The sequence below is a fragment of the Lagenorhynchus albirostris genome, chromosome 5, assembly GCF_949774975.1.
Source record: "Lagenorhynchus albirostris chromosome 5, mLagAlb1.1, whole genome shotgun sequence".
NCBI classification, from domain to species: domain Eukaryota; kingdom Metazoa; phylum Chordata; class Mammalia; order Artiodactyla; family Delphinidae; genus Lagenorhynchus; species Lagenorhynchus albirostris.
This window is the reverse complement of record NC_083099.1, coordinates 114,641,837-114,663,103: the sequence shown is the minus strand read 5'-3', so window position 1 is coordinate 114,663,103 and position 21,267 is coordinate 114,641,837. Positions and strand designations below refer to the sequence as shown.

Here is a 21,267-nt window from a genome sequence, read left to right as displayed (position 1 = left end):
CATGAAGGACGAGCTGTAGGCCTGCCTGTCACAAGGCTGATAGCTTGGTGATGGTTGTATATCATCTACCCTTCATTGGCTCATGAAGCCCATCTCAGCTGAAATGCAAACGTGTGGCATGACACGTTGATTTTTCATCTTCAGTCCTAATAGTTGTGGGCTTCCTGTGCATCATTAAATTGTTTCATTTCCCTATGTTCACCACAGATGTGCTGCCACCAGTTCCAGGCCAAGGGGATAAAACGGCAACGATGCTCTCAGATGGAGCCATTTATAGCAGCATTGACTTCACGACCAAAACCACTTACAACAGTTCCAGCCAAATAACACAGGCTACTCCATATGCCACTACACAGATATTGCATTCCAATAGCATACATGAATTGGCTGTTGATCTGCCTGATCCACAGTGGAAAAGCTCAATTCAGCAAAAAACAGATCTGATGGGATTTGGTTATTCTCTACCTGATCAGAACAAAGGTAACAATGGTATGTCAAGTCCTTACTTCCTGAAGAGTTATTTTCATATCATTTTTGCATGAGATAGAAATTAGTATTTGTTGTTCAGTTTAGTGATTCATCACCAGGTTCACTACCTAAACTAAAAAATATACCGGCATGTATTCAGTACCTTCCACAATCCCCACCACCACCACCGTCGTCACTATCACCACACACCAACACCAATCAGTTTCATCCTTTTAGCTCTTTTTTCAATAGTGATCAATAGTCCATCTCGACTTCCATTAGGCAGGATAGACAAAACATGCCTCCACTGTCCTATGACATCTGCTTCTGAGTTGCTAACTGCATGTTCTGCATGGGCTTGTGCTGTGAACTAATCACATGATGCCACTATGACCTCTGCCCTTTAACCCTTAGCCTTACTTTACATCCCTGACTACCGATTGGCTGAGGGATTGTCTAATAGAATGCCACACAACCAGTCACAGGATTTCAGCACCACCAGCTCTCACAACAGCTCAGAGAGGAGTGGCAGTCTCTCAGGTTGGTCTCGTCACAGTAAGGAGAAATATTTGTTTGTCACCAGCATATGACCTGTGTTCCTAACAACCATGAAGAAGTACCTGGATCACAACTCACTGTCAGACATTTATCTTTCAAATAACAATAACAGTTTATCCTAATGAAATCATGATTTGGGGGAGGGGGGGTAAAATTCACCATCACCCTTTATGTACTAATTATACAAGGATGTATTCAGGGAAAAATAGTACCATTTTACTAAATACGAATTATTAAGGATCAGATGAGTTTGATCTGCCTTGAGCCCTGCTTAAGAGTCCAGAGAACTTTACAATAAAAAGATCTTGTAGGAAAGTCAACCCCATGGTGTGGACAGCAAAAGATGAATTCAACAAAAATGCAAATGATTTTGGCAATTGTTCATAATATTAGGAGTCTGGTGATGTGACTTCCTATCTTTGGACAATTTTTCCGAAATATTATGTAATAATATTCTATTGAATGATATTATTTAGAGTAAGGTCCTGATACCATGCTAAACAAGAATGTTAATATGGGACATTATTCTTTACATTTAATTGCCAAAAAACCCCTAATCTTTCCTATTGATAATTCTTTTGTGCTGTAAATTCTCATATATATTCAAGATACAACAGCTGAACTAACAGTCTGTACTGCAGGTATTGTATAGCACACGTGGGGAAAAACACATTTTACTGGAAAGAAATATATACCTATCATAATGAATATCAGTGATTTTCTCTAGGCCCAAGGATCCTCATCTCTAAAATGAGGAGGTCCTAGTAGACATTCTAACTTTCAAACATAACATCTATGTTGTGTATGACTGACGACTTTATCTGCACATTTCTAGTTGATGCCATGACCTTATTTGCTTATTTTTTCATACTAATGATATACTATTTATTTCTATGAAGTTTTTTTTTAACCTCAGTTCCTTAATAAAAGATTATGGTATATTATGATATGTCACAGGCTACGAGGCATCAAAGCCATAAAGAGTTAATTCTTTTACGTCATTAGGTTAACATTCACTAAATGACTTTTCCTCAGAGATAAAACCCTTTCAGTCTGAAAATGTTAATGTTCTCTCTCCCCTCCAAAATGAGCCATTTGCTCTTCTTACCTATTGGTAGAATTAGATACATTGTAGAATGCAGAAAATTTTAAACATCTGTTATGAATTTAAACTGGCTTAATTATATAGGGGAATTTTTTTGAATAACCTTATATGTCATTTGTACTATCATTTATTTATGAGGAATCCCACAATTATACTGAATAATTAAAAAATTAATTTTATCCTAGGCTTATTTCATCCAAGATATGCAAAGTCTCAATCAATATATATATATATATTTTTTTCTTTTTAATCTATATATTGTAAGCCATGGATTGTTTAAGACCTTCTGTGAATTCCTTATTAAATATTCTGTATATCTTGATTACCACTGAGTTTTTAAAGTTATCTTTTGAGTAATTGTAAGCAGAACATGATTCACAATAGTGCTTACTGCTTTTTTGAATGCATTAATCTGAGTGAGATTTATATATATATATATATATATATATGAATTATATTAACTACTTCATCTACATTTGAATACAAAATTACTTAAATTGGTGATAGAAAGCATTCTTTAGGAGGTAAGAGTGATGTGATTATTCTCTTCTTAGTTTAGTCAAATTGAGTTTAATATTAGTTTGTTTTGTGCTTATAATCAGAGGTATGTTTCCTAAAGCTTAAATTTAAGATCAAACTTCCCTATGGATATTGGATCATATCATACTGATATTATAAGATTTTCTTAATTTGTGCACGGTGATAAAACAAATTTAAAATGATCACAGTAATAAAGAAAATTGGACATTCCTGAGTTATATGAATGAATTTCTCACCCTTTTTGAAACACTCTTATGATTTATTAAATACATAAGTTCTTAGCACTTCTCTTAAAAAAGCCAACCATTAAAAAATATAAAACTCAGATTTTTTCAAAATAGTATCTGCAATCATAATTTTATATATATACATGCATATACAACACAGTGCCAGTAGTAATAACTAAATCTTTTTATATGCCAGTATTTTTTTAAAAATAGACTATAAGTTTAATTTTAAAATGAGCTATTTTCATAATTTTCTTTACATAGAAATCATTTGTTCAGCATAAGTAAATATAAATCCAAATATTTACATTTTCAGTTGAAGAGGGACGGATCAAATATGTTTGCAAGTCATCAAAATATGTTCCCCTAAAATATAATGCAGGCAGTTCTCACCTTAAAATGCTTGATGATCTTTGGTGGCAAGTAAACAGCAACACAATGGGTTCACTTAGATCAAGATATAGATCTCAGATAGAGAATTTAATTTTCTTAGCTCATATCATATGCCACTATTATGCTAAGAGCCCACCTCTTAACTCATTCTAGAGAAGACAAAGCATGTTGATTGATAGTCTTACCAAAAGTACCCACAATGAGAGGCAGAAATTTCCCCCAAAGAGGGGAAAGTAGACATTGTATGGAAAGCCCTCACAAATTCCCCCTATGAATCACCTCTGCTTCCACAGCACATTTTTAAGTAAGTCGTTTGGAAGAGTTGATAATGGCTTTCCTGACCTTGGGCAAGGATTTCAACAGAGCTGGGTTCAGAGCTGCTGAAATTGTAATTTCCAGTAAAGCTGCTGCCTTCTAAATTGCTTGTTCTCTTACAGTGTGAATATGGACCACAAACTCAGAAAGAACCTCTATTTTCTCATCTATAAGATGGAGATGTAAAAACTTCCCTATTTGTGTCACTCAGTTCTGGTGGTGATCATATAACACTTCTAAAAGTGCTATAAAAAGTGAAAAGAGCATAGTACACATATAAATATACAAGGGATAAAAGAGGTACAACTAGGGAAAAGCTATGAAGAACACACGCCCAACCCATTCTTCTTTTAAGTATTGAGACATAGTTCTGATACTACCGAGAAAGATACAATCTTGTTTATGCTTGTTTTGATCAAGAAACAAAGAATTAAGGCTCACCTACCTTAAACACAAAAATTACAGACTTAAATTCAATCAGGTTTATTATTTTTATTCTGAGAATCGGGTTATTTCTGGGATCCTCATTGGGGTAGGAGTTGGGTGTGGAATGGCTTTGGAAACAGGTAGGATTTAGTTTGCTTTGAGATAGAGGAGATGGGAGAGTGTGATAATGACTGGCATTTATTGAACATTCTATATATTCTGAGCCATTTATATGCCTTATCTCTTGTAATACTCAAAATAACCCCCCAAGATAGTAACTTTATATTTTTTTACATGTATGGAAATTGAGGTGATATCTATGAATAACTTGTCAAGTAGGTGAGAAACTAGTTTTCAAACCCAGAGATCCAGCTCTTATCCTCAAAGCAGAAGATACCTGTTCTCCTTTCTCTTAATACTTCTTCTGCCAAAGATAAAAAGTGAAAGGAAAGGTGAAAGCACTCAGTTTTCAGGGATGCTCTTTTAAATATGTGTGTATATGTGCACACTACCTAGAAAACAGACATAATTCCATAATTGGCAATAGTGTATACGTCCAGTTCAGTAGTTTCATCACTTTCTGGCACTCAAAGTTATTATAATTTTCTGAATTGGCTGATGCAGGTTAGTAATTGGTAGAAGAAAAGAAATGAGGTAAACTTCAGTGGTATCTCTGTTGTTAGATAGCTCTGCTACAATTTGATGCTCATAACTTTTAGTTCCAGAAAGATGTAGTCCAAGGGGTCAATACCATTTTTTTTTTTGGAGATACAGCTATTGACTGTAGTGGGAGTGACAGAAGTTGCTTAGGTTCCCCTGAAACATTTTTTTGTCATTCTGCTCAAGAAGTACACGTTTCTGCATCCAACTGTGGTCCACTTGGGAAGAAACTTGATGTACTTAATTTTGGCGGAGTAAAAAGTACTGCACTGAACAAATGATAAAACTATATTTTTATATTTTTTAAACTCTATTTCATTAAGCTCTGGTAATTCCAGATATGGCTTATATGCTGCCAACCTACTTTCTGCTCATGTTTTGTACATGAATTCATTTGTCTTATGAGAATACTGAAACTGATTACTATATTTCCATTAATCTTCCCCATATTTGGAATTTTAAGAAATGTTATGCTTAGACATCTGGGAAGACTCTCACTATATGCAAAAATAATTGTGCCATTCATTAGTCAGAAATTCTATAAAACATATCATTGTGAAAGATTTATAAGTATCCTCCAGATTGTAGTTGATTGATTTTTATAAGTTACTTTTGAGAGAAAACTGTTACTCGCCTGGATTAATTAAATTGAGTAAATTCTAATGGAAAAGTTTAGCCTGTGTCCTTAGATACTGCATTTTCCACCGAGACAGATTATGCAAAGGAGCATTATAAACGCACTAAAATCTGACATTTGAAAGAATTTGTTATGGCCCATTATTTCATCTAACAATGAAAATGTGGAGGCAGCAAACGTGAATAAATCAATAAATTAGCTTTTGCTACCGCAGCCATGTTTTTGGTTCATTCAACTCTGCAGTTAATGCATTGTGAAAGAAACAATATCATTTTGAGTGATTTATAAAAATGTTTTTCTTATTATATCATTTCATTGTTTATAGCTTTTAACAGCTGTAACATACTGATTCTGGTGTTTTGAAAACATAAATACATCTTCCTGCCTGATATACTCTGTTTCTTGTGATATTCACTATGTCTGAATAAATGTATTATTATTTTCAGGTGGGAAAGGTGGAAAAAAGAAGAAAAATAAAAACTCTTCTAAAGCACAGAAAAACAATGGATCAACCTGGGCCAATGTTCCGCTACCTCCTCCCCCAGTCCAGCCCCTTCCTGGTACAGAGCTGGAACACTATGCAGTGGAACTGCAAGAAAATGGGTAAAAATACCTCATATACCAGCAAAATGCCCAGGGCTATCCTCCTTTCTCTGCTATGCATTTTTGTCTTGATACTGTGTCGTCTTCCTGTTTTCCCTGCCGCCTTCCCAACCTGTTCATTGCTCCCCCCCTCTTTTATTGTTTGCCCCATCTATATATTTTTAGCTGATAAATACAACACAGCACATATTGAGGACGTAGAATCCTTGGCCATCAAGTGCCTTAGATTGTCTGCAATCATGATAATGCAGCCTCCATTTATAATATTGCTTGTTAGTTTGAAAGCAAGTAACCCAGAGCTCTGTGAACTAAAGAGGCACTCCTGAGAAGGGCTGAAAAGGAAATTAAAATAACCTTCTTCATCATCCCTCACATTTCTCTAATGACTTGATGTCTGGCCATAGCAGGGCGCCCACTGTTGAGCTCCATCACAATGGGATAATTGTAGGGATCTGGCCAGTGGGTAGGACTTTAATCATCAGCTTTGATGGGAATTTAGGGGTCCAAACAATAAAGGAGGTTCAAGCCAATGCACACTCTGTAACAAAACCTTTTAAGTTAGAAAATTTCCTTTAAGAGTTTTAAGTTAAGTGACCAGCTTCCTTATTCTTTCCCAAACATCTCACAAGAATTAGTTTGTTTTCCTCTGTTAGTTTAAGTGTTAATTGATTTTGAAGTAGAAAGACATTGATACTGTTTATTTTTTAATCCAAAAAAATAGCTAGTCAGAAGAAACATAGTCTCTTTCTCTATTTTAATAATTCTAAGTGCTCTGTCTTCCTCACAATTTCCAGGTCACCCATTGCTTTTGACTGAAACTGAAAAATGCAGAATAGAGGCAGCTTTTTATTCCAAGTTTTCCTTTATTTAGAAGTATTTAGGTATTAAAATATCTGTTTATTTAAATAATGGTTTTATTTCTTATCTTGTTTTACATAAAGATCACATGCACATGCTTATAATTTTTTCTCCATCTCGTTTTTTCTTACATAATTGCTGTCTTTGAGGTCTCCAGATTAATTTTCCTAACTAGAACTTTCTTTATCACATTTGCTTCCGAAAAAAGATTCCATTTGCTTTTTCTTTCAGTTACCTAATATATATACACATATACTCTATATATTCATTATATACACAGATAGATAGATAGATGGGCATGCATATATATAAATAAGCATACCTCCGTATTTTTTCTCTATATCTTTCTTTCCCTCCAAAGGGCTTCATTTGCTTTTGTGAGATTGTAGTTCCCATATATATGCATGTCATTTTTATTGTACTTTTGTTAAAACGTTCACACCTGAAATAGGAAGTTAAAAGTATACCTTCTTTCTCTGACTTTTTTAAAAACAAAATTTTGCCCATGATCTTATGTAATACATATCAATAATAAAATATGTTGGTGTCACACAATTCCTAGGCAGGGAAGCAGGAAACAGAGGTGTGTATTTCACAAGAAAACATTATTACAGGGCTTAGAAAAATGCATTTTAAAGGCTGTAATTAGAAAATAAGAAAATAGAACTTGTAAACTGGGGAGAGAAAAGTAGTGTTGTTAAACATTTATAAACATAAAGTCTTGAACTCAGATAGCGTAAATATTGTAGGTAATTTGGAATCTTGATTAGTAGATTTGAGATGACGATGACTTTGTCCATCTCTTGTTATCTTATTAATATTTTTGTATTTTCTAATGTGAAAACCTTATAATACTGAAAAAAGATTTTTAAATATTTTCTATATTTATACTCTGCTCTTCATGATATTAACTTTGAGCTTTTTTTTTTTTTTTTTTTTTTTTTTTTGCGGTATGCGGGCCTCTCACTGTTGTGGCCTCTCCCGTTGCGGAGCACAGGCTCCAGACACGCAGGCTCAGCGGCCATGGCTTACGGGCCCAGCCACTCCACGGCATGTGGGATCCTCCCGGACTGGGGCACGAACCCGCGTCCCCTGCATCGGCAGGCGGGCTCTCAACCACTGCGCCACCAGGGAAGCCCTAACTTTGAGCTTTTATAGAATAGTTTATATGCCTTGATTTGAAACTTATGCAAATTTAAAGTTTTCTTGAAATATATACAAAAAACTTTAGAAGTCACCTGTTTTTAATAATTTTTCTTTCTAACAAACAAGGATTCAGCAATTGTACTTCTTATGGTGATATGTAGATTTTGTTTTTGTTGTTTTAGTATATCATAATAGAGACCTTATTCAACATACATTTTTTTCTAAGAACTGTTAAGCCCAGTGCCAGAAAGGAAAGCAAAAGAGATGAAAGAAACAAAAACGCAATTAATAAGGAGGATGTGATCCCTGATTTAGGAAACTCACAGAATTCAGAGGTAGAGACCAGAAACCACACACACACACACACACACACACACACACACACACACACACACACTCACTCACTATTTTGTATGGCGAGCCCTAGCTAAGTAATGTGTACAAAATAATAACTTGCATACAGAAAGGGATAACCATGTATGCCAGATAAGGCTGGGGCAAGCATATAGAAGTTGAGTTTTGAGGTGAATCTTAAATCACTTATTCACAAATAATAGTACCCAGAGTTGGGTGTCTATTGGGTGCCAGGCTCTGAGCCAGAAGCAAAAAGGACAAAGATAATGAGAAGTAGTCCCTAACATAAAGTAACCTCCACATCAGAATAGATTTCTAACCAATGAGTACAACAAAACGTTACTAATGTCACTATTTGCCGTGCAGATGGAGAGAAATTTTCCTAGCCAAAGGCAAAAGATAGAAATAAAATGAAAGATGAGGAAAAAAAGGAATAGTCCCATTAGTTTTCCTTTAGTACTTCCTACTCTTCCTTTGAAACCCCACCCTATTCTAGTTAAGGTTACTTACCTTTCCTTTATTTGTCATAATTCCTTAAACTTACTTCTCTATTGTAATACTCATCACATTGCATTCTACTTGCTTGTCTATATCTTTCTGCCATATGAGGTTTGTTGAGCTTGAAACATGCACAGGATAGAAGATAATTTGAGAAGGTGTCGTGAGACCAGTTGTGAAGTCTTGTATGTCTTATAGGAATTCTGATCTTTGGGTATAGAAGGTGAATTGGAGGACATGAGGCTAGGGCAGGTAGATAATGTATGGGATATTGCAGCAGAATGGCCAATACCATGAAAATGATAAGAGAATAAAATAAGGCAATGGCAGCAGGATGGAGAGAGAGGGATAGATTTTAGAAATGTATCGAGCCCAGAATAATCACAATCTTGAAAAGATTGTCTTTTGCTTTTTATTACAATGTTTAATATTGTTTCTAAGAGCTTAGATATCATCAATTTTCTTTCTTGGCCTTTCTTGAGCTATTTTCCCCCCACAATACTAAATATCAAATGTTATCAAATCATTGTCCTAATAGACAATGATTTGTTAATTCAGTACTATATCAACAATGGTAAATGTTCTCTCTCATCAATATGCCTCTCTCAGCTAGACAAAAATGTATCAAAATGTTTGTTCTTAGCTATAAATATAATGTATTTTAATGTAATCATATGATGCTAGGAAGAATTCAGTAGTAATTCAATAGAAAACTAATGCTTTGTTTTGCTATTGCAATTAGAAATTGGCAGGCTTTTGTGGTTGTTGAACTTTATTGTATTTTTATTAGTAGTTTGGTGTTTGTATCTGGCCTTTCACAAGTTAGTTCACATGCAACATTGATTTGTTGCCATCCTGCTTATTATTCACCAGGCAAGACAGATAATATGATGCCTCATATTTCACTGACAGGAAGTCAAAGAACAAAAGCTCCTCTAGGAAAGGTTGGCCAAAAGACCTTTGGATTGGCATTAGAATCGTTTTCACAGTCTTTTTTAGGTTACTGCAAGAAAAAGTTGAATTTTCATTGCTCAAATAAGATATACATCTGTAAATATGAAGGAAACTCTAAAACCAGAACTATGCTTTGCATAACATTCATAGAGTCATCTATTACTTTCTTGCCCTTCTTCAGAAACTGCACAAAACCTAAGTATCTGTTGTTCTGGAATGAATTAAGACACGAATACCTCAGAGGTGATGCACAGTTGTCCCCATTGTATGATTGCACCGTATCCCAAATTTCTTTGACCTGTTCTCTCATGTTCTTCGCCTAGACTTTCTTTTATCCCCCTCTCTCTATTTTCCACTTCTTGCACAAACGACTGAGATGAATCCATGGATTTTTCTTAGTTCTGCTTCTGTTCCACAGGGGGACAGAGTTTGCTCACTACTGTTCTAGATTTTCTTTGTAGAAAAGACTTGGCAGAATTGATGATAAATACCCATTCTAGTTAAATGGAATAGCAATTAGAATATTTTTTAGTCATTTAGTACATTATGCAATGTAATTGTATAATGTTAAAACTCATATTTTATGGTAGACTCTCCTTTGCCTGATGGTATTTGAATAATAAAAAAATGAGTTGAGTGAAACTAATTACAATTTTTTATGTTACCTTAATACATGATATATGTACCATTACTTACTCCTTTTCTTATGTTCTATATGTATTTTCATTCCATATGTGTGTTCCCTTTGAATTATTTGAAGTAATCATAGTTTACTACTTACGAAGTAGGGAAATTTTAGGAGATAATTCCCTACTTCCATTTGAAAGATTGAATATATTAATGTTCTTTCTTTGTTCAAAGGTACGACATCCCTGACAATAGTCTATGTAAGCAAGGAAAGTACATGTACTAGTTTATAGAATAAAATTGTGCTATTTTGTAACAAGTTTATGAAATAAATTTAATTATAACTATTGATGAAGTATAACAGGATGCATATTCCATATTGAAAATGGGCAGTTTTTTAAAAAAAAATTAGGCTACTTATACATATTTTTGTTTGACTTAATAATATAGCATTTAAAGTTAAGTAAGTTAAGGAAAGAAACCTAAGCATTCTTAATAATGAAGCAGTTTGTGAGTTTTCATTTCAAATCAATAAATATGCTTATCATATACTATTTTTAAGGTATTACATCAGATGTGGCCAAACAGGAATAGTTCAATGTCATTATGCTAATGTAGCTTAAATCCACTTGAGGAAAAAATACTATTAACATGTGAAAGGTTAAATACTAAAATAAGTTGGACAACAGTTACAGAAATCAACATTGGAAATGGCAGAAGACAGTGTATAATCAATTTTCAAGTAAATGTGCAAAAATATTATCAGTGCAAGTTCAGAAGAGTTATATATCAGTGCTACTTGGCCTCATCAGGGAAATCTTTATAAAAGATATGGGATTTAGCCTGTAGCTTGAAGGATTTGTAAGAGTAAGCTAGGTGAAATTGGAGGAGTCTAGCTTATTTGAAATAAGTTGAATTCTTTAAACTAATGCACCAGGATGGAAAAGTACAAAGAAAGGAGGAAACAAACCAATTTCTTTTGAGCAGGAGTTTCTTGTTGAGAAACTGAAGAAAACATCTGAAAAGGTAGGTTGAGGCTTTGACACATTTAATGGACAGAACAGAGTAAAGTGAAGTGAATGTTTTATTCCAAGAGTTCTGATGTTTTCATAGACAGAAAGTGTAAGTGATGTGCAAGATTGATTAAAAGATGGGGAAAATTAAAAGCAATAAATCCAACTGGGATAGTCATTATGAACTTTTACACCACAGACTCTTATCTTCGAATGAAATCTAACTGTGATCTCCAACATAAAAAACATTAAAAATGCCATCGTTTTAGAGCAATATATTTTCTCGGGTCATACTGGTACTTATATAGCCAAGAAATGGGAATACAAGTTTAACCGTTGATATTTTCTAATATATAAAAGTGGTTATTTGTAACACACTAAAGTGTGCCTGATACTAAAATGTAAAAGACATTTCAGAAGAGATATTATCAGATTATACAGGGCTTCTGAAACAAAGTATTCAGTTTGCAACTCATCGAGGTAGAAGATTATTCAGGTACCCTCAACAAGAGATGAAAATTTAACAGCCAAAGATGTCATCACACTCTGTATAAAACCTCTCAGTGACTATCCATCACCCACAGGCAAAATTCCAAACTCTTTCTTGGGGCTGATGAAGCCCTTCATGATCTAGCACATACCTCTCCTGCCTCATCCATAACCAACCTTCTCTATTTGCCAGCTGTTGCCAGTTAGAAAGCTGAGTTCTCCAAATACTTTAAATTTTCTCTTCCTCTGGGCCCTCTCATGTGTTACCTAGAATATCCCCTTTTTCAGTGGTCGGCAGAGCCTCACCCAAGCCCCAAACTAATTTCAGCCTCCCTGCTTTATTCTTAAAATACTTGGTATCTTTGATTATTTGCTACCTATCAGTCTGCCCCACCGGATTTTATGCTCTATAAAAAGATCCAGTTACCTGACACATGTTGGTCAAATCAAAGGATGATAACTTGAGGAGTTTTAAACAGACTTTATTTTTTTAGATCTGTTGTAGGTTAACAGCAAAACTGAGCAAAAAAATACATAATTTCCCAATTTCCCATGCCTCCACACATGCATAGCCTCTGCCACTATCAACATCTCCCACCAAAGTGGTACATTTGATAAACTGATGAAACTACATTGCCACATAATTATCACCCAACATTCATGGTTTACTTTATGGTTCACTCGTGGTGTCGTACATTCTGTGTGCCGATGTACAAAGAAAAACTGGATGAGTGTATAATGACATGTATCCACCATTGTAGTATCATCCAGAGTAGTTTCACTGTTGTAAAAATCCTCTGTGCTCAGTCTGTTCATCCCTCCCTCCCCTTAACCTCTGGCAACCACTGATCTTTTTACTGTCTTCATAGTTTTGCCTTTTCCAAAATGTCATATAGCTGGAATCATACAGTATGTAGCCTTTTCAGGTTGGCTTCTTTCACTTGGGTAATATGCATTTAAGATTCCTCCATGTCTTATCATGGCTTGATCGTGCATTTCTTTTTAGCACGGAATAATATTCCATTATCTGGATATGCCACGAGTTATTTACTCATTCATCTACTGAAAGAGATCTTTGTTGCTTCGAAGTTTCACTAATTATAAACAAAGCTGCTATAAACATCCATGTGTAGGCTTTTTGACAAATTCATTTTTAAACAGGATAACTGGAAAGACACTCCAGTGAAACTATTCAAGAATCATTTGGACATTTACAAATTAGTGTTTTGTAAGGGACATCAAGACTAGATATATATTTTTGTAATATTCATTCTATTTTCAGTTTCTTTAATAGAAACCTTCTATATGCTAGATACTGTAATAGGTGCTGGAAATGCAAAGTGGAGAATTACAGAGTTCTCGAGTTAAGGATCTCATAGAATAGTGGGGAAAAAGAGACATGAGACAAATAATTCCAGTATAACATGGGGAGTGCACAGTATAAGTATTATGGAGTTGTAATCAGTTCCATATGGTGGGAGCAGAGAAGGCTCACAAAACTGAGGACATTTGACTTGAACCTTGAAGGAGAAGTAGGAGCTCACAGTCACATGATCTGAGAGTAGTCATATACAGACCCAGAGATTAAAAAAACATAGAGTAGGCTGGTGTTGGGGAAATAATGGGAAATTAAACTAGAATAATAGGCTGATGAGATGGGGAAGTATCTTTTTTTAGTCCTTGCTAATGGGTTTGAACTTTTTCTTACATTAGCAATATCACTAATAATTTAAGCATAGGTGTGATGTGAATGAAGATTTTAGAAATATAATCCAATTGCCTGTATGGAAGATATAGAAGGGATGATGATGACATTCCAAGAGACTAGGAAAGCTAATGGGCTGGTTCATCTCAGAAGCAGTTTGATCTGTGATCGTGGGAGTAGAGGTGAAGTGTAGAATAAAGACTTGGGGGATATTTAAGAGGTTGAATTTATAGGACAATTACATCTAATAAAATTGCTAATCTTATCCTTAAGTCTCCATTTAAAAGTGCATTGGGATCTATTTGATTTAAGAAAATAATAGCACAACAGAGAAAGTGTAAATAAAAATGCTACTGATTTTGTGTCACAATTAAAACATTTTGGATTAATTTTCTATGTTCCCTAACCAGAATCCCTAAAACATGCTGTTTTTAAAATTGTTGTTTTTCTTTTTAATATATATTTTATAGGATTAGGTTTTAAATGTCTGTTTCTATAGATTTGAGATGTTGAGATACAAGGAGACATCAGTTTCTAATGAAAAAATTAAGAAAATTAAGACAGTTGAAAGGCTATTGAATACATTTTGTAGCACAAAGTCTTAAAGGTTGACATGTCATATGGAATGAAAGGTTGGCATAGATCTAGAATAAGAGTAAATAAAATTATCAAACACTTCTTAGATGAATATTGGCATATTCTGTTGGTGCACAAGGATGAACAAGAGAAGAAAATAGTTAAATCTACAAGCACTAAATTCATTAATTGTCTTTAATTGGCAATTTGGTTTTTCTACATCAGTAACTTTGTTGGGAAGTTATTGCCTTTTGTAACTGTCGGGGTAACAATTAGCTAAAAAGATCTTTTAAGAGTAAATTGAGATCTTGAGATAACCGATGTACTTATGATTAGAAATTAGATAACAGCCAGGTGATTTACTATAATAGTGCCAACAACCAGAAATCAGGAGGAAATAAACTGGGAGAACATTTTAGATGCTACTGTGGTTGCCATTCATTGCCAGTGTATTTGTGTGTGTGTGTGTGTGTGTGTGTGTGTGTGTGCGCATGCCTAAGTGTTAATGTGCTTTTTTTCCTCATTTAATTTCAGCTATGACAGTGATAGCTGGTGCCCACCATTACCAGTACAAACTTATTTACACCAGGGTATGGAAGATGAACTGGAAGAAGATGATGATCGTGTCCCAACACCTCCTGTCCGAGGCGTGGCTTCTTCCCCTGCCATTTCCTTTGGACAGCAGTCCACTGCAACTCTAACTCCCTCCCCACGGGAAGAGATGCAGCCCATGCTGCAGGCTCACCTGGATGAGTTGACAAGGGCCTATCAGTTTGATATAGCAAAGCAAACATGGTAAATATCCTCATGAGGTCAGGGGACCCATGCTTTCAACACATGGATAGAGGAAACGTTCTTTCACATTAAATTCACAAGAGAGTCTCATTGAACTCTACAGCTGGGGTTAGAAATGCTTTTGTACAACTCCTTCATCATCCAGATAAGGAAATTGACTGAAGAAATGTTAAAGAATTTGACCAAAGTCACACAACTAATTAGAGTGAACTGGAGCAAGAATTCAGATCTGCTGAATTTCAGGCTCAAGTACTTTTGGCTACACCAGAATCTTTTCTAATTTACAGTTTAGCTTCAATTAGCTTATCCTTGAACTCACTTCCAACACCATAATGAAGGACTCTTTTTAGATTCTTCAAAGTGCCTGTGATTAATTCTGTATGTGTTTGTGAATATGTAAATGTGAGCTTCTGCAAATCACATATGGTCAGTGTCAGTTATTAAAAGACCTTCTTTGGGCTGAACTAAATGAGACAGAAAAGAACAACAATGTTAGTAACAGTAAATGCACACACACACAAAAAAGCCCCTAGAATAAATTACAAATCCCAAATTCCTTTTTTTCTCATTGATTCATAAACTTTCATAAGGTATAGATGGCAGTCTGCTGATGTATCCTGTGAAAAATATGACAGGAATACAAGTGGAACCAACTCTCACAATTCTGTGCAGTTATTTTTTCTTATTTTCTCTCCCTTCTCCCAAACAGTAACATATAAGTTTGACTCCTGAAAATGAAATCTCAGTAACATACCTCTGATAATCTTATGTTGATTTACATCCTGTGCTTGAAGTTAAAGTTTTATGAAAGAGCCTTAGCTTCTTTCTTGGTAGTTTTAGCTACTGGGATAAGCTGATAATGAGATGTCTTATTCTCAGTGTTAATGAACTATGTGTTTTAAAAATACAAACTAAATATACAAAGAGATACTCAAACCAGGAATATCATTTAAAGCTTATTACAAACATAGGTTCTTTTTTTAGAACCAGAGGTTTTTGAACATTTTCTCAATCATCAGATGTTTTTCCAAAGGTCAAAGACATTTTACTGGTAAACAGTATTATTTTGCATCAGTCTGCTTTGTAAAATACAACTATTGAAGTTGAAGCCAGCTGCTTTAAGAGCCAGAGGATTTCTTTCAAGTTAATTAAATGAAGCCCTGCCTATTAGTCCTTTAAAGCACAGATTCTAGCTTGGAGGGTCTCAGCGCTGCCTGCGTTTTGGAATCATCTGGATAACCTGAATGTGTAGGCCCCAACCCCAGATATTCTGATTGCTTGGTCTGGGATTTGACTAGGGTCAGCCAAGGCTGGACCACGGCCACTGCCACTCCTAACTAGCTGTATGACAATGGGCAACTCGCTTAACACTTCTGTGCTTCAGTCCCCCATTTGTAAAATATAATGGTAATAGGAATTGACTCATCTACAAAGTGAGAGGGCAGTCCCCCCAAGACCACCCTCACTTCTGACACTATGTACAAGTTTGGAGAGTCCCCAAGACTACCCCCAGGTTCAAGAATCGCTAGAAGGAGCCACAGAACTCACTGAAAGCTATTATACTTGAAGTTATAGCTTATTATAGTGAAAAGGTAGATTAAAATCAGCCAAGAGAAGAAATGCATGGGAGAAAGGCTAGGAAATTCCAAAGACGGATCTTCCATTTGTCCTCTCCCAGTGGAGTAGTGAAAAGCACAATTTCTCAGCAACTCAGTGTGACGATATGAGTCAACCAGGGAAACTCACATGAGCCTTGAGTTTCGGAGTCTTTATTGGGGGTCTGTCACATAGATGTGGTTGACTATCTGCATGGCTGACCAGGGTCTATGGCCCCTCCAGAAGGTGAGCTGATATCCTGTGACTTGAAGTTCCCTCCATAAATCATATAGTTAGACTTTCTGGAGGAGCCTCTGGCCTCCAAGTAAAGACATTTTATCAGACAGGATGTTCTAGAGCTTAGAGATTACCTCTCAGGAGTACAAGGCAAAAGTCTAACTTCTCTTTGGGCAAGGTCAAATTCTTTATTTCACACCATTGTTTTTGGGAGAATTAAATGAGTTTACACTTGTATAGTACTTAGTAAATTATCTAGCCACATTATAGCTGTTATTATTCAGAGGGCTTGGGTTTTCACCTGAGTTGTTTATTGCTGTCTTTCCACTCTTAGAGCCCCACTTAGTGAGTGCTCTATAGACACTTGCTGAATGAGTGAACAAACTAGTTCTCGTCCACCTGCCCCAAGTACCCACAGAGCACACCCTGCTTCTCTCTCTGAGTATGCTTCTGTTAATCCAACAGTCCTCCAGAATGCCATGCTGATGCCCCGTGTAGAAGGTATGAGTCTTCATGTGCTCGCACAGAACCTTGCCCTACTAGGATGGCAGTGCCAGCCCATCTGGGCTGCACATCGACATCACAGGAGGAGTATGTAAAAATAATAATTCCAGGCTTCACCTCCAGGGATTCTGTTCCTATTGACCCATGAAGTGCAGAACACAGTGCCTGTTACTAGAAGATACTTAAAAACGTTACGTACCCTTTTCCTGTTCATCTCCTCATTCTCCCGAATTCAAGGAATACACTTTCACCACTCAGTGTGTCTTGGTTCCATTAAGAGGTGTCACCAGTGCTGTAGGACTAGAGTGTTGGTCTGTTCGGTCCTTCTTAGGACCAAAGTGAAAATTATTAGACAAGAATGGCTCATGTATATAAATATCACTTTATATTCTCTTGCTCATGACTTGACTCATTCCATCCACTCTTCACAAACAGAATTTGAGGTTACACTTAGAGCAAGATGTTGCCATCAACACTCAAGATTTTCTGTGAAAGCATTAGTTAGGAAACTTCCTAACTTTCCAATGAATGAGCTGTGATGAATGCCAGGTAATAAATGGGACCTCAAATGCCTTATCTATTAAATTAAAGATGTGGGCCTGATGATATTGAGGTAGCTTCCAGAACTAATATCTTAGGTTTTTTAACATTAAAAGGTCTAGCATCTTGTTAACATTGGAGTTGGTTACAAGTTCAAGAATGCAGTTGGGAGAAGAATATTAAACAAATTCTGGAAAAATGAAATATTTTCCCCATAAATGCAAATATTAAAGAAAATCTTATATCTTTAATTCAAAAACTAACCATAAAAATGCATAAATCACCCTTAAATCCAGTGGTCTTTTAAGTATTTTGTATCAAGGCAAAAAAAACCCCCAAAAAACCAAATGTGTCAAAACATGCTATATTCCCTCTGTAATGACAGTAACAAATAACAGACTTACTTTCCTTCAGCATTTTACGGTTTAGAAAAAACTCCTAAGTAGTCACCAAGCGAGCTGACTGGACTCTAGTGTCCAGCTCTGCATTTTACTAGCCATGTTATTTGAAACTTAAGTCACTTAAATTTGAACCTCCCTTTAAAAAATTCTGAAAGAGAGGTGATAATACCAGTTCTATCTACTTCCCAAGGTTGCAATTTGAGTTATTCATTCATTGCAACTGGTTTATTTGGCACACCTACTGTTCTAAACACAGAGTGCTGAGATGAATCTTTTCTGCCTTTGAGGTGTTTAAGACTTTGGTGGCTAAGACAGATGCAAAAATATTAGCTAGAGCAAAAGTAGCCATTCCTCCCCAGTTTAACCTAAACTCGTTCAAGTGGAAACAATCACCCAGCCTGATTCCTGGGGGATCGTGCAGGAGGAAAGCCTCGTAGGGCAGCGAATGGGCCATGGTTGGAGGGAGAAGGTGTTGGTATTAGATTTTCATGTGACATCTTTTCTTCATAAGGGCCAGCAGGTGATGTGGGTTACACAGGCTGAGTAGAACTTTGACACAAAACTGGGAATGTAATTGTATTCTTTTTGGACCAAAAAATATCAGCTTTAAATAGATATGTGTGACGACTATTCCTATTCTCCTCTGGGTGATTTATTTGCACAAAAATGTTGGGTCTGTAGTCTTTTTCCTCTGTGTATCATCCCGTAAATACCCATAGAAGAGTGTAATAGTCTATACTGTTGTTACTGTTTTGGCAAGTCATGTATATGTAGACCATTGTCTCTGCTGAAATGTAAGGAAGTATAGTAAGCGCCAGAATTAGTTAAAGGAAAGCAAGAAAACAAAATTAGTTACCACAGCAGGCTGTTTCATTCTAATTACAATTTTGTGGAACGCTAACCAGTACTTTTTTTTTTTCCTTCCCTTGTGAATTCTAGGCATGTTCAAAGCAATAATCAACCTCCGCAGCCCCCGGTTCCACCATTAGGTTACATGTCCGGAGCTTTGATTTCCGATTTGGAAACAGATGTTCCAGATGATGATGCTGATGATGAAGAGGAAGCTTTAGAAATCCCCAGGCCCCTGAGAGCACTAGAACAGACGCCCGGATCCAGTACGGACAATCTAGACAGCTCTGTGACAGGTAATGGAACTGATTTAATAGGAATAAGTGACCCATTTGTAATATTAAAATGCATCGAAAGTCAAATACTTTCTTATGTAAGATTTATTCCACTCCATCTATTTCTTTAACATTTTTAATATGTTAATATTAAACACAAAATTCAAAAAGGATTTGGAAATACTTTTGCTTCGCTGCAAAAATGATAAGAAAAATTCATGAATTTTAAAAAGCTTTAAGACATGAAAGAAAACTCAGTTATATCCAGGGCTTTCATGAAAAGTTCACTCTACTGGGGAAACAAGTCTATTACGTAAAAAACCTTGACTTTTAAAAATGATATATTTTGTATATCAGGAGCAACGTACAAAGTGAATGCAATCTTAAAACGCTTCTTGATATTTCACTCCGTAAAATCATTCACTGATGAAAATAAGCAGCTCTTCAGAATAAGGCTCTCTAAGGTTGCACAAGGTATTATTTTTAGAGTGGAGAAAATGTATAGCGAGATAAACTATACATTTATGCATTTCATATTGTTGATCCAGTAATTGCTTCTCTCCCAAGAAATAGTTATTTTTGCTGTTTACCCCTTTGACTTCCTCTGGCCTCCTTCACCAAGTGAAAGGCTGCAACTGGTATCCTCCTAGGATGATCCCAGGACTGCCACCTTTTTCCAAGGATTTAAATTTAGCAAATTGTATTTAAAAAAACTTAAATCCTAATGTATACACAGTGACTGTGGAGAAAAGTAAAACTTCAGTCTTTCTATTCAAGTAGGTATCCGTTCTTTGATACACACACGCAAATGCCTCTTACGTGACTATAAAGATAGAAGTGCTACAAATGTGTTGCCCATGCATGTCCTATCCTTGAGTCTTCTCTGTATGCCACCCATTTCTATATTTACCTTCATGACACTCTTCATTCTAGGAGTGCATTTTACCACAGTCCCATTTAATTCATTTTTCCTCCAACGGCTTCTTAATTTGCACACATTTCACACTGTGTGTTATAGTTCAAAAACACTGATGGAAATTCCTTTATGAAAGTGATGGAGAAGCATGAGTACCTACATGTTTCCTCTGCACGACTTCCTGAATTACACAATGTCATGCACAAGCCTACACTTTTCAGGTTTTCTTTTTACCTGGGGGCTGTCTGCATGCCGAGCTAATTAAGATTTAAGAAGTGCAGATAAACTGCTGTGATTTGAAATCCAGATCCGACTGAAGGTGGCAGAGCAAAAGTTTAAATCTTTGAATGCAGAGAGCTAACTTATTACTGCACTATTATGTTAAGCCCCTTTGCCTGAATTTCTAGCATAATCTCCTTCAGGGTAAAATCTGCATAGTTTTGCATGTCTCACTGCTGATACTGAACTCTTTTCTATTAGGAATGCAGTAAAAATTGCAATGATAAAAGTCAGCCACAGCCTATGTAGTTCTTTTCTTAAATATTATAATGTCAAAGATGATAAATATACCTATAAATCAGGAGAAGGCCATTTTGAACTTTTACATGCTCACCTGTTAATAACATGTTTCACTGTTAATATGACTGCAGTTAAAGACAATCTGAATTTCCCCTTGTAGCTGGTATAATGTTCATTCCAAATGAAGCTTTTATTGGTAAGAAAAAGTCTGTTTTCCTACTTAAATTCGGTGCTTAATTACTGCCATATATAAAAACCGCAAGGTGTTTAGGTATGCATTCCACATGAATTTATCCTATGAATAATATCTCTCCTTAGTTAGTAAAAGAAGTTGCGCTCTATACCAAAGGAGCCAAGCAGGAAACTTTTTTCTTTTTTTTGGGGGGGGGGATTTACAATAACTTTGTGGGGAAGGTATGATCAAAGATTTAATTTGCTTTCTAGGGTGTAAGTGTAATTTAAAGTAAATAAAAGTTAAAAATA

At 35.7% G+C, this 21,267-nt stretch overlaps 1 protein-coding gene across 1 annotated transcript in view; it reads left to right on the top strand.

Moving 5' to 3' along the window:
• The window catches only part of ROBO2 (roundabout guidance receptor 2), a 518,554-nt gene that overhangs the window by 479,070 nt on the left and 18,217 nt on the right, over nt 1-21,267 (top strand). Inside the window, exons 20-24 of the mRNA XM_060149063.1 lie at nt 208-489; nt 883-1,008; nt 5,776-5,932; nt 14,687-14,947; nt 19,165-19,370. Coding sequence (XP_060005046.1) covers nt 208-489; nt 883-1,008; nt 5,776-5,932; nt 14,687-14,947; nt 19,165-19,370 — 1,032 coding nt within the window. The remainder of the gene's footprint in view (nt 1-207; nt 490-882; nt 1,009-5,775; nt 5,933-14,686; nt 14,948-19,164; nt 19,371-21,267) is intronic.